Source organism: Equus caballus, chromosome 16 (genome assembly GCF_041296265.1).
Source record: "Equus caballus isolate H_3958 breed thoroughbred chromosome 16, TB-T2T, whole genome shotgun sequence".
In the NCBI taxonomy this organism is placed as follows: Eukaryota; Metazoa; Chordata; class Mammalia; order Perissodactyla; family Equidae; genus Equus; species Equus caballus.
In genome coordinates, this window is record NC_091699.1 from 78,105,644 (window position 1) to 78,119,709 (window position 14,066).

The 14,066-nt window shown below is 38.8% G+C and overlaps 1 protein-coding gene across 1 annotated transcript in view; it reads left to right on the forward strand.

Moving 5' to 3' along the window:
• Positions 1-14,066, forward strand: part of COL6A6 (collagen type VI alpha 6 chain) — a 142,464-nt gene that overhangs the window by 83,173 nt on the left and 45,225 nt on the right. Inside the window, exons 21-24 of the mRNA XM_070236962.1 lie at positions 918-953; positions 2,760-2,822; positions 4,465-4,527; positions 11,750-11,812. Of these exons, the coding sequence (XP_070093063.1) occupies positions 918-953; positions 2,760-2,822; positions 4,465-4,527; positions 11,750-11,812 (225 nt within the window). The remainder of the gene's footprint in view (positions 1-917; positions 954-2,759; positions 2,823-4,464; positions 4,528-11,749; positions 11,813-14,066) is intronic.

A 14,066-nucleotide genomic window follows, 5' to 3' on the forward strand; every position in this document is an offset into this window, starting at 1 on the left:
CTGTTTCCTGGATAACAACAGATTTTGACTGAAATATGATTAGAAGAATTTAAAGTCTGAAAAACAGGACTGGCCTCACATAGAATTTTGACCTGAATACCTCGAATAAATTTCCATCAAGAAAATGTTGTCTGATGTTTATTGAATTTTGCAAATCCTGAATGTCAGTCTTGCTATAACCTTACCAAGAGATCCTAAGTTAGACAATAAAATGTCTTTGTCTCTTGATTTCCAGATCTATGAAATATTGATCTGGAATATACCCAGACCCTAACCTTACATATGAGAGTAGTAGGAAAAATCCACTTGATTATGTAGTGCCATTATTCTGATTGGATATTTTATTATCATGCTGAATTGAGTAATTTTTGAATGCTTGGGGTGATTCTTTCCTTTTTTACAGATAAGCATATGATTTGGCTTTTGTGGGGAAGGGGATAAAATTAGTTTGGCTATCTTTAGCTTCTGAAATGAATCTATAAGAAAGTTCATGGAGTCAGTTCTCCCAGTTTTCCCTCTGGCTTCCTGCCTTTGGCCACTCCACTCCTGATTTCTGGCTTACTTGGTAGTACTTTGGAAAAATGAAAAGAAATAAAATTCAAGTCAGTCAATTTTGGAGCTTGTGACCAGCTCTAGTAATAGTTTAGTGTGGGGTGAATTATTGACCACGATCTGTTCTCATAAGTATCTATAGATTTCCGTTGTCTATGATTTTAATTACCTATTGCCACAGGATAGAAATTCAGAGATGGCAACATTTTGCTTTCATGGTGCAGTGGATAATTAAATGTTTTAAGCAATAGGTGGGAATTTATTTTTAAAGTGTCCATACCTTAAGGTGTCCATTACTAATTTAAGTTAAATATAAAAAGCATATTTTCAGGGTTAATAATATCTACACTTTCCTCCTATTTTAGGCAGCTCATGGCCGAAGGGGACATACAGGCCCCCAGGTACAATGATTTTTTTTCTTAACTCCAAGTGATAAATATTCTGTGTCCAATCGAGGAGCTGGAAGGAAGGCTCTAGAAAGTCTCTTCCAAATCTAAAGTTCTTTCACTTTTTGATGCTATTGATTATGGAATAAAATGGAAAACTGTTAGGCTACAATTTCAAGAACTCAAATCTTAAAAGAAAATGAAAATTTGGGCACTTTAACCAAAAATTATAATTAGGGGCTGGTCTGGTGGCATAGTGGTTAAGTTCATGCACTCCAATTCAGTGGTGTGGGGTTTGCAAGTTCAGATTCCAGGTGGGGACCTACACACTGCTTATCAAGCCATTCTGTGGCAGTGTCCCACATACAAAATAGAGGAAGATTGGCACAGATGTTAGCTCAGGGACAATCTTCCTCACCAAAAACAAAAACAAACAAAAACAAAAACAAAACTCTTATAATTAATGAGAAAGACATAGTATTTGGCCCAATCATTGTCAAATTTAACTCTGTTGGGATTTCAAATATAAACTCTAATAACTCAGTGGGTAACCTTTCTTTTAGATTTTTGTTCAATTAACTCTGAAACCTTGCTCACAATTCGCATAAACCCCTTTTAAACCAAGAGTACCATTAAACTCTAATCCAAATTGGATATTCTGAATGCTGTGTTCAAAAGTTGACTATACCAAATGTCATATCTTATCCCCTTTGTATATGTTGGTGATATATTATATATGTTTCATGAACTTCCAATATTTATGAAAGAGCAGTTTTGACTTAAAATTTTACAAAAAACACACGTCCTCAGATTAAAAATACTAAGGGGTAAATAATAAATACACTCTCAGTCACAACACGTTGAAACTCCAGAATTTTAAAGAAAACATCTTAAACACTATCAGACAGAAAGAACAGTTTTACCCATAAAAGGAATAACAAATTAGATTGCAGCAGACTTCTGTTCAATGATAATACATGCCAGAAAACAGCAAAGTAGTATCTTGCAGGTGCAGAAGAAAAATAACTGTTAACCTAGAATTTTATACCTAACTAAACTATGAGTGGATATAAAATAGACATTTTCAGATAAAGACCAAGAAAGTTTACCATCCACAGACAGTACCCTGCCCCCATCACACACACTTCAAGGTTAGACTTTAACTCAAAGGAGAGCAAGTCCAAAAGACAGCACAAAATGAGTCAAATGAAATTGGGAAGAGAAAGTGTTGAGAAATTTCCTCTTTCTGATTTCTAGGAAAAGACATCAGGGAGGGACATTTAATTACATCTAACCATGTAACAACTGAAACATAAACTTAGGCTATCCTAACAGTTGCCTAAATTAAACTTTTTAATCCTTCTTTACTCTTTTTGGAGTTCTTATCTGTGGAAGAGTTCAAGGACAATGTGAAGAGAATGCTCAACTTTTGATCCCTAGATAGTTAATCTATCTGAATATAAATATAACGTTGTAAGATGCCTGAAGAAAATGTGAAGTAAATTGTAAGTTTTTTCAGGCCAAATACCCAAGTTAGTTATAATATTGCAAATGTTTTAGGAACAGAAGGGAGTATGTGTGTGTGCATCCATATGTATAAAGACTAGAAGAAAATACACCAACATAATTAGCTGTGGTTATCTCTGCTTGATGAGATTATAGAAGATTTTTATTTCCTTCTTTGTATTTTCCTGTATTTTTTGTATTTTTGCATAGATCCTGCACTGCCATTGTAATTGAAAAAATATTTATAATCTTGCATATAAAGGAGACAAAATTATCCGGAAACAGTGTTAACAGGTTGATTCTCTCTCACCACAGGGGACAACAGGCATCCCAGGCCCAGATGGACTTGAAGGCTCACTGGGACTTAAGGGCCCTCAGGTATGTATCAAGACAAATCAGAGTGTGAGAACATAAAGAAGAATCTGAATCCTTGATAGAACCGCTCACACCCCCTTGCAGAATTGCAGAGGTTTAAAGTGTTTTCAGGGTAATAAAGTGAGGAAGCAGTGTAGTCTTGACTTATACAGCATTTGATCTCTTTTATCTAAGTTTTGTCCCAGTCAAGAGATGAAGAGAGAATGAACATGCTGGGCAGTGGTCCCCTGTGTGATGGGTTCAGGCAAGCTAGGGTATTCTAGGCAGACCTTGAGCCTCACAACTGGGAATTTTGGTCCGTTTAGCACAGTAAGAGCTCAATGTTACATATCTGGATGCCCATGATATAGAAAAATTGGCTCTGCTCTAGGAAAGATTTATTCCACATACAGCTGAAGTCTTCAGCTGGGTGGCCTATAGCGTGGCACTCAGCCTGTTCTCTCTAGCTCACCTCTCCAGGGAGCTGCCTTAAGTACTTTTTCCTTTGCAAGGAGCAAGCCATGGTTGGCTCTTACCCTGATCACATGAGGGTAAAGGAAGCATGTGCCAGAAAGGGCAAAATCTACCCTAAGACAATAGTGAGAAGGGAAAAGGAGTCCTAGAAAATGCTGAAATGAAAGAAGAAGGTCAAATTACAGAAAGTTAGAACATAATTTTTTTCTCTCCAAACTTTTCGTTGTGAAAGCTTGAGAAATCATTTTGCTATTTGGCAAATCCACAATAAACAGTGGTTCTGCAATTTTTCAAAGTTTTGATCCACATTGTTTAAAAAATTAAAGTAATTATTATATGTTGGCAGCTCAGTGCATGGAAAGTGGGCAAAATATCCTTAGACATGAAGAGAAACTTTGTCCACGTTTGACCAAGATTTCAGAGAGTGGACGGTCTTCTCCTTGGACCTCTCTCTCTTTCTAACTTGATTGCTTTTCTTTGTCTTACTTGCCAGCTGAGGAAATTTCCCTTTTCTTACATTCAGTGAAGAAATACTTGCCCCTGGGCTTGTAGGGAAGAATTTCAATAGATTGGCTGGCTTTATTCCATGCTAAACAAGTAATACTACAACACCCCTTCTTCCATTTTATAGACTCTCCCTTTTTTCATGACATAATTTAAAAGGAGATGTAAAACCAAACACAGAATGAAGGTTTCTCTGCAAAATGTATGGAAGCCACAGTTAATAAGCAATATAATATTCTAGAAGTTGAAACATCCAAATTTTATCTTACTGCATGTTCTATCTTATTTATGACCAGTCTTTGGTGTGGTTTTTGAACAGAAAATCCATTTAAATATTCTAGGTTCAGATTTATGTAATTAAGGATTATTTTTTCTTTTTAATATAAGAAATGTATACATTTGAAGTATAAAGATGCTTAGGATAATTAGAAAACAATACTGAAAAATTCAACTGTTTGGTATTTTTTCACTTTGACTACAAATGCCCAACCATCTAAATGTCAGACTGGACCCTTGTATCCTCTGCACAGAGGGAGAGCTCAACAGATCAAGACGGAACCCAAAGCATGAGAGTTCTTTTCCCAACTTCTGTCCATGTTACTGACGACGTTTCCACTTTTAATATTCAAGTTGATATTCAAGTGTTCTCTTTTAGGGAGAAAATAATGCTTTAATTCTCTGTACATAGGGTCCAAGAGGAGAGGCTGGTGTGAAAGGAGATAAAGGAAGTCTGGGAGGTAAAGGTCCCCAGGTATGTCACGAGAGAAAGTGGCTGCCTCTCACTTTGATTCTGGCTCTAATATGGATGTCCTGTGGTTTCTTCCCTGCAGGTGGAGCTATTTATTACCTGTGAACCAGCAAAGTGTTAGCTTTGTCTTCAGTGCTCGACGTGGTAGCCACGTCACATTCTACCTTGCAGGGAGGGCTGTCATTCTCTCAGACAGCAGATGGAAGATGGTTTCTAGTCCTCTTTTCCTCAGCAGCTCAGCCATTACTGTGAGGTTAAGAACTCTTCCTCTGTGTAAATCAGGCCACGTCACTCCCCTGATGTCAATCCTCAGGGACTTCCCATCACACCCAAAATACAACATACTTCAGTGGTCCTCAATCTAGCTGCACATGGGAATCTCCTGGGCAGACTGTAAAACACTCCACCACCTGGGACCCTCCCCAGAATGCTTAAATCAGAATCTCTGGAGGTGAGGCCAGGGAATCAGCGACTTTAATTTCTCCCCAGGTGATTCTGATATACACACCCAGCGTCGGGAATGACCGTCCAAAATCACTTCTCCAACTTCAAAGTGCTTAAAAAACACCTAAAAATCACCTAGAGAACTTATTAAAATGCGGGATTCTGGTTCAGTAGGTCTGGGGTGGAGATTCTATACTTCCCATAAGCTGCCAGGTGATGCTGATGTTGCTGGTCCCTGGACCACACTTGGAGTAGCAAGGTCCTACATGATCTGGCCCTGCCCGTCTGCTATCATAGTATATATTTATTTATTTAGCTGTTTGTCTCCCCTTCTAGATTGTAAGCTCCATGAGGGCCAGGACTTTATCTTGCTTACGCTATATCCGAAAGCCCAGAAAGACAATGCTGCCACGCAGTAGAGCTCAATGCATATTTGGATAATGAATCAATAGGTAAATGAATGAAAGAGACACAGTTGGGACTTGCGCTCTGTCGGCTGACATGAGGATGAAGTGAATCCATTACTTTGTCTCCATTTGTTAAACTGGGCAGTGGTCCAACACTTAAGTGGATGTATTCATCATTGAAATATTGAAAAATTTTTGCATAAACTTGTATCTCATGACACAATATTTTAAAGCATATTAATTACTGCTCATGAGGATATTTTTTCCCAATTTTGATGAATGTGCTCCTTCAAAAAGCTTGAAAACTTTACAATTTCATGGTAGGATTAAATTGATGAAAAGTAACTATTTTGCATTCACACCCTTGAATCATTAAAAGCTTGCTGGCACCACAAATTGAGACTTTTTAAAAAATGGTAAATGCCAAGGGAAACATATCTGATGATTATCTCATCTGTTTATGTAAAATATTGAGATATACATGGGTGGAAATCAAAGAGCTTGCTAATTCCCTTGCCGTAATCCAAAATTATATCCAAGTGCCTGTTACTAGAATAACTTATTCCATTTGCTCTATAATGTCCTTCTATGAGTAAGTCCCCTTTAATCTTGCATTGGCAAGGTTGATCATAGTCATAAATCATTCAACCTCTTGGTATTGCCAGAGTTAGTCAAAAGGTACCACTTCTCTCTTATTTAGCTCTTCCATTTATCTGACTGGAAGGCATGGTCTCTTTCTTTCTTTGCTTTTTCTGAAATACTCTTGTCAACACAGCAAAAGTGCTATTTCAAAGATATGTAGAAGTTTCTATGTTCAGGACATGACAAATGAGATCTCAAAATTGTTATTTTCAAAGGAAAACCACAGGAGACAAGCACAATCAGATATACAAGAGAGTGTTATACTTTATTGGCTCTATAAATCCACTAACATAGGCTTCACATTGTCTTACAGCACACAAGGACCAGCCATTTGAGTGGAATAACATGAGTGCTTTCTAATTGTGGGCTTTAAATTTTTTCTTAGGATACACATTTAGAAAAAGGGATGTAATTTCTGTTGACAGTGTTCTGAAGGCTTGTTAATTTATGCAGTGCTGGGGCATTCTGCATAAATCAAACTTGTGCTAATCCAGCCAAGTATATGGCTATGATATAAAAGAAATATGGTCCATGGCACAATGAAAGAGAAAGAACTTTGAAAGGAATGGCATATTCTTTTGTACCTTCCTTTGTTCCCTTCTTGTTTGGTTTACCTTAAAGTCCTATGCTAATGTAACCAATGCCTAGAAAAGGACTGGAAAATCAGACATAAAATACAAATTCCAATTAGAGCTGGAATAATTCTTTAAATACTTAGGTTTTTTAGTGAAATAATCACTAGTGTCATATGCAATATCAAGAAAGATTGAAGTTATTCAGTGTAAATTTGGGATACAAGGTAAAATTTCTATTGTCATCTTTACAAAGCATAGTGTAGTGGTCAAGGGCATAGAATCTGGAGTTAGGCTGCTTGGGTTTGATTGCCAGCTTTGTACCTTCCTAGCTGTGTGGGCTTGGGTAGTTTATTTAACCTCTCAGTGCCTCAATTTTCTCTGCTGTAAAGTAGGAGTAGTAGTAGTAGCTACCTCATCAGATTGTTGTGAAAATTAAATGGTTTAATATATGTAGGTGCTTAGAACAGTGCCCACAATATAGTAAGCACTATATAAATGTTTAATACTACAATATTGCATCAACATTACAAATTTAACAGGGAAATTTTATGCCCAAAGCATGCTAGTCCCCAATCCAGGGAAGGCCATAATAATAATAACAATATAACAATATGTAATCTGTATTGCAATCATCGGATTTCATAATTCTGCATAGTCTACGTTGCATGATCCATCAACCATTCCTATTACTCATTTCACAAACATTTACTGAGTATTTCCTGTGTGTAAGGCCCTGTAGTAGGATAAAAGGATGAATCAGACACAGACCCTACCCTCAAGCGCTCCCAGTCTCATGAGGGAGACTCATGAACCCAAATAATTGATATGTGATGTGCTAAATGTTAAAATAGAATTATACTCAAGGTAGTGTGGTGGAACAAAGGATGGAGTTAAAGAAGAAGACTGGCTTAGCTTTTGCAGGCTGAGGAAGTGTTTTCCAGCTGACTGAGGGAAAGGCAGGCATTCAGGAGAATGAATTAGGTTATATAAAAAGAGATGTCGAGGTGAGTTTGGGAAACCATAAACAGTTCAATATGAATGAAGTGTAGGATGCATGAAGGATTAGAAGTTGAGGTTAGGGGCTGTCTCATAGACTAGCCATGTCCAGATTAACATCTTCCCAAGTATCCTGGGGTTTGTTCTTATATTAGCCCACCCTTGCTGACCTCTTGGTTTTTGTTTTCTCAGACTTAGCTCATATTTGACTCTTATAGAAACTGAGCATTTAATCTCCTTGGATTATTTCACCCCAGCCTGATATTTGCTGGTTGTGGGTGTAGGCAAGGTTTTACTCTCATGAAAACAGTAAGTGACAAAATTCCTTTTAAATGTGAGAAGTACCCACACCTCTTGCCCCCATCCTGCCATATCCTATCCCAAGTCAAGGTGTCCTTGGCAATGCCCCAGCCATCAATCCCAAACTCCTAGTGCAATCCCTTCTGATAGAATGCTATGTAAGCACAATTTTTTAAAACATTTAAACTCTAAACATCTCCTTTCTAACCTCATTTAACACTAAACCGGTTGTGATTGCCAAGGACGCTGTGACAGTCTCAACATGAACAAAAGGGCCCCAGCCCAAGTCCCTGTAGTGGAGGTTAGATCTGTCCCCAGCCTCCAACATCAAGTTTGGAGATTCACATTTTTAAAACTCCAATCTCAGCTGGTGCATGGATGGTAAGAGTTTGAGAATCCTGTCCCAGACACGGGACTCAGAACAGCAGACAGAGTGGCTGGGAGTTCAGTCTTTAGAGTCAGAATCAGGTTCAATTCTCATCTCATTCTCTTACTAACTGAATGATTTTGGGTTAAATGCTTTGAAAATTTGTCTTTGATTGGTAAAGTGGTGTTAATAATATGTATCTCATTGTGGTGTTGTAAGGATTGATGAAGTCTATACATAACCTTGCACAAAATAAATGCTCAATAAAAGGCCGCTGTTACAACAAAGCCAATGGACATTTGACCTCTAGCTAATACCCTTTCCCTTTAAATGCCCTAAGCCTCTCTGTATACTCCACAGCTGCTCTTGACCTCAGATCAAGGCAACATTTTGACTCTGATATCTTGGGTGTAGCAGGGAATTTTTCTTCTTTCCTTTAGAAACATGGCCCCTTATACAACCAGCAGTATTTGAGTAGGTAATATATCTGGGTAACCATTCATTGACACTTGAGCCCCATTCAAGTAGTCACAGACCCCAGTTTGGTACTTCGTGTGGTCTTGCACAGGAAACAGAATCATGTTTTCTGATCTTGTAATGACAAAGCCCTGTCTGCATCCATCCGTCCACCCAAGAAATCTTCTATTTTGGAGGGCTTTCAAACAGGATAATATCATTGAACTTGTGTGTGCTTGAGGTGGCTACACATGAAGTAATCTCCCAGAAATCTCCTACATCACATAGAGCTTATTCTATCTGAAGGAAGCACAGAAAGAGAGCTCCTAGGCAAGATTTCCAATTTACTCCTTAGTGTCAAAAACAATTAAAATCTCTCTACTTCATCTCCTTCTGTAAAGTACATGAAAATGTCATATGGAAAAACAAAATTTCAACATTATTTCACTCCTCTTGGGGACCATTCCTGGATAGGTGGATGGATAGATAGATGAATACATGGGTAGATTGATGGGTTCTAGGTACTGTACTAAGTTCCAGAGATATGAAGTCAATAGGATATGCCCCTTCCTTCAGGGAATGTACAGGCTAGTATCTGGTGGATGAGAGGAGAAATAAATAAACACTTACATATAGACTAGAGGAACCTGTGGAATAATTGGTTAGACCCAACACAGCCAGAGAGTTCAGGTATTCTTCTTGAAACAGTGATGCTAAAAGTAAGATTTTCAAGAGAGGGATATTGTACACTTCCCCAAACAGAAAAATGGACCTGCTAAGAAAAAAAACCTTCACAGTGTAGAGACAGAAGACAACAAGAAGTATTTGGCGGCTTCAAATGGTCTGATGAGCATGATCGTACAGTGATTAAAGTAGTCACAGATGACTACTTCAGAGGCATGCTATACCAACGTTTTGGGGGATTTTACACATTAATAAAACCTTCACCTTTATTCTGAAGGCTACTCAGAATTCAGAATTTCAGACAAAGTGGCAGCATCAGCCTGATGTTTTAAATCAAAAGGAAAAAGGAACGGAGAATGGATTAGAAAGGGGCCAGCTACAGTCAGGGAAGCCAGGCATTTAGGCAGAATGCTAAAAGGGCCTGAAGGTAGATGATGGCAAAGGGAATGGAAGAGAGATGGATACAGAAAGGGGACAGAACCTGTAGAACTTGTAGCTGATTGAATTTGAGAAATGAGGTAGAGGGAGGGGTCTAGAATGATTCTTAGGTTTCTGGCTAGGATTTCAGGGGGAGTAAAGGGTGGCACCATTCCATAATGAAAAGAATATGAGACTAAGCATGACTTATGGTAAATATAATTATTTTGGGTGATCAATCCCTACATGATATCCAATAGGCATTTTATTATGAGTCTGGTGTTCAGTTGAGTGGTTTGGACTAGAGATCCATATATTTAGGAGTCATTTTGTAGAAGTGGTATGGGAATCAATGGGAGTATCGCTCATGAAGAGGGATGAAGTAAGGAAATAGAGTTAGAGGATGGAGCCTTGGGACACATGGAAATTTAAGAGGCAAATAGAAGAAGGAGAGTCTCGGAAGTTTACTGAGAAGAGACCAGAGAGGGAGCAGAAAGACCATGATAACTTGGTGTTACAGAAGTTAATGGAAAAAGTTTCAAAAAATACATGATGAAACTCAAATAAGGTAAGAACAGAAAAAAAGTCAACTAGGTTGAACACAAAGTTCACAGGACATAGCTCCATGAAATGGTAGAAGTGAAAGTTAGAACAGAAAGCGTTGAGAACCATGAAGGATGAAGAAATTGAGACTCTTCTTTTAAGATGAAAGAGGGAGGGGAGAAGACAGACTGTTGTAGAAAGATCATTATTATCTTCCCTTGTAACCAATTCATTGTTAAACAATCTTTGCTATTAGGAAAATTTTTACGTCCAACTGGTTACATTTTAAATTTTTTAAAATATGAAAAGGTTAATGTCATAATTTTTTTTTCTTCTCAACAAAATTTGTTTTCTGAGTATCATGCTTATATGAAGATTTGGTTTATTTATTTTTAAATTATAGTAACGACACCAAAAAAAATTGTGAAAATGATTTCCATTCACTTGTATTGGGATTATTCACAAATACCTGTAAACAGTTTAACCAAAAGAGATTTGTGTTGCCATGCATGTAGATATCCCAAAGAAAAATCTGATCCCAAGTGTCAATAACATAGGAAGGCCGTTGGGCTGTCTCTGAATTGGGATTTTTTTAAAAACATTAGGCGTTAAACGTGTTCCAATAAAACATGCTTTCTAGGATGTTGGAGAGACTTCTATTATATCAAATAGATTTTCCATATAGAGGCGTGGTATGTGTGTCCATCTGTTAAAGTTTTGTTATTATGTTCTTCAATAAGATCTTAAAACTCTCTTTATTTAGGTCCTGTATCTCTCTTGTTAAATGTAGTCTAAGTATTTTACATTTTTGTCTCCATTCGCAAATGGGAATTTATTTACATTTACTTTTCTAACTTATCACTAGGAAAAAGAAAACTATTTCAGAATATTTATTTGTCTTGTACCACCTGAACATATCTTGTCATTAATACTAATTATTTTTAGTAAAGTTTCTTTAGCTTTCTATTGTTTAAATCATATTATTTGCAAATAAAGATGTTTACCTTTAAAAAAAAAATGCTTTCTGCCAAAGCAAGGAACCAGGAAGAACACAGTTCAAGGTAAATGTCATCTGGACTGCCTTCTTTAAATGTTAGACATTTGAGCAACATCTGCTCTAACAGCAAAACAGTGAGAACCTAAAATCTCTTTGGAAGAGAAGACTCAAAAGGAAGCACAATCATTTAGGCAACATCTGGCATGAATTACTTGATTAATTTTCTTTTATTTACTAGTCTTTATTTGACAGCTGTGATGCTTTTTCCAGAGCAGTAATCGATAAAGCCATAACTCTTTTCCCGTCTGTGGCTCATTTTCCCCTGGAAGAAACACAAAGGGTTTATAGGAAGGTTGCCGTGTGCCCTGCTGTACTTACAATCCTTGTTTTGTTTCAGGGGCCTCCAGGACCAGGAGGAGAGGCCGGGAGTCAAGGCCATCTGGGAAGCCAAGGCAATAAAGTAGGTCACATTCTTTACACCCACTAAGGTAGAAGTTTTCTCCTCAAGGGAAGGGTGTCTGGTTACATTAGCCAGAGCCCTTTCAACACAAAGGAGAGCATATCTCATTGCCCCAACACCCTGGCCTGATTCTTACAGAGCCAACAACATCTAAGGACATGGGTGTGGACCAGGATGAGGTCAGGAATTCCAGCTCAGCATAATCTCACAAGGGCCTACACCCAATCTAAGCTGAGGGATCTGAGGCAAGGGGGACTGTTCTGGGCAGGCTTTCTTTTCTCTCTCCCTCCCTCCATCCTCCCTTTTGTCCTCCCTCCTTCTCATCTTTTCTTCTTCCTTTATTTCTTTCCTCCATTCATACAAAAACCTTTGCTGAACACCTTTTGAGATGAAGGCGCCGTACTGCATTCAGCTACACTAGAAAGTCGGCTCCGGGGGAGCAGAGATCTTCGTCTGCTTTGCTCACTGTTGCATCCCTAGTGCTTAGAACAGTACCCAGCATGTAGTAAGTACTTAGTAAATATTTGTTTAAGGAAAGATTTTCTGGGTTGTATAATGATAAAAATGACATGGAATCAACCCTACAGAATTTAGAATATTTTCAAGCCGCTAATCTATGACATAAAGTAGTTAGGGATAAGGGACTGAAATGCAGCTTTAAACTTAGTATTAATAGAAATAATTCTGGGCTGGGAAAAGAGGCATCACAGGGGACACAGACTTTGAGTGGATCTGAGGAGAAAAGGATTTTGGCAAGCAGAGAAGGGGGCGTGCGGAATTTCTGGTAGAAGAAATAGTGTGAAGGAAAGCACAGGGTTGGAGAACCTGGGAGCTGGTATTTGGGGAATGAAAAATGACCCTGTCTGATGGCACATAAAGAACAAGAAAGTCTGTGGTGACTGACTTTATTAGGTAGCCAGTACAATGCTATTTACAATTTTTGAATGGAGTGTATGAACACAGCCAGACTTTGGAAGATGTTAAATAGACAACTCAGTGTGGAAATATTTTGAAGGCTGAGGTATTGGAAGCTAGGAGACTAGCTGGAATGCTCTATGTCCAAGACAAGCAATGACTAAACGGCTTAACAGGGTGAGGACAGGAGGGGCTCGTGATGACTCTGTAGGACTCTTCCAATAGGGAACTGAGGCAGAGAGAAGAGGACTAGATGATTCATGGGCTTCCAACATGAGTGGCAACATCATCACAGAAGCAGGAAGGGCAATGGGAAGAGCAGGTGTAAGAGTGAAGAAAATCACTTGGTTTGGGGGATGGAAGAAAGGGTTTAGGGCTGGTTGGAGATGCAGGTTTCAGAGTCATTTGTATTTTAAAAAAGACTCTTGGTGATATCTATTTGTAAGAAGGATAAGAGGAGACAGGCAATGAATTATTAGAAAGGAGGTGAAAGAAACAGAAAAGCTCACTGGATGCTGAGAAAAGTTCAGGAAGGAGAGGTCAAGGGTATTAGCTGGTGTAGAACAACAAGGAAGGGAGGGGTGGAGAAGCCATTGCATCCGGTGGCTAAGATGCTCCAAAGAACAGCTTCAAAAATGTAGCATTTGAGAAGAGGAGAGAGAAAGAGAAACAGGCTGCAACAGACTGAACAATGTGTTGATGAGGAGGAAATGGATATGAGGCCGTCCGCGTTGGAGAAACTAGGCATTGAAGGGGAGGAGGAGGACATTAACTACTAGTCCTGGCAAGGTGTAGCATAGATCAGAGTGGGGTATTTCTTTGTTTTCAATGATAGGAGAGACTATGGCATATTTATGAGCAGAGAAGAGAAAACAAAGACAGAAGGAGGTTGAAGATGTAAGAAAGAAATAATTAATGGAGAAATGTCTTGACACAGAGGATGAGATTGAGGGCATAAGAGGAGGGGCTAGCTTTGTAATGCAGAACTGCTAAGAAGGGCTGAAATGATGGAGGCCAGCAGTGGAGTGTTGCAAAGACAGTGATTGGAGGGTGAAATGAGGTACCTGGATGACAAGGATAATCATCTCCAAAAAGAAAAGATTACTAGAGGGGCCAGCCCGGTGGCGCAGCGGTTAAGCGTGCACGTTCCACTTTGGCGGCCCGGGGTTCGCTGGTTTGGATCCTGGGTGCAGACATGGCACCGCTTGGTGGGTCATGCTGTGGTGGGCGTCCCACATATAAAAAGTGGGGGAGGATGGGCAGGGATGTTGGCTCAGGGCCAGTCTTCCTCAGCAAAAAGAGGAAGATTGGCAGCAGTTAGCTCAGGGCTAATCTTCCT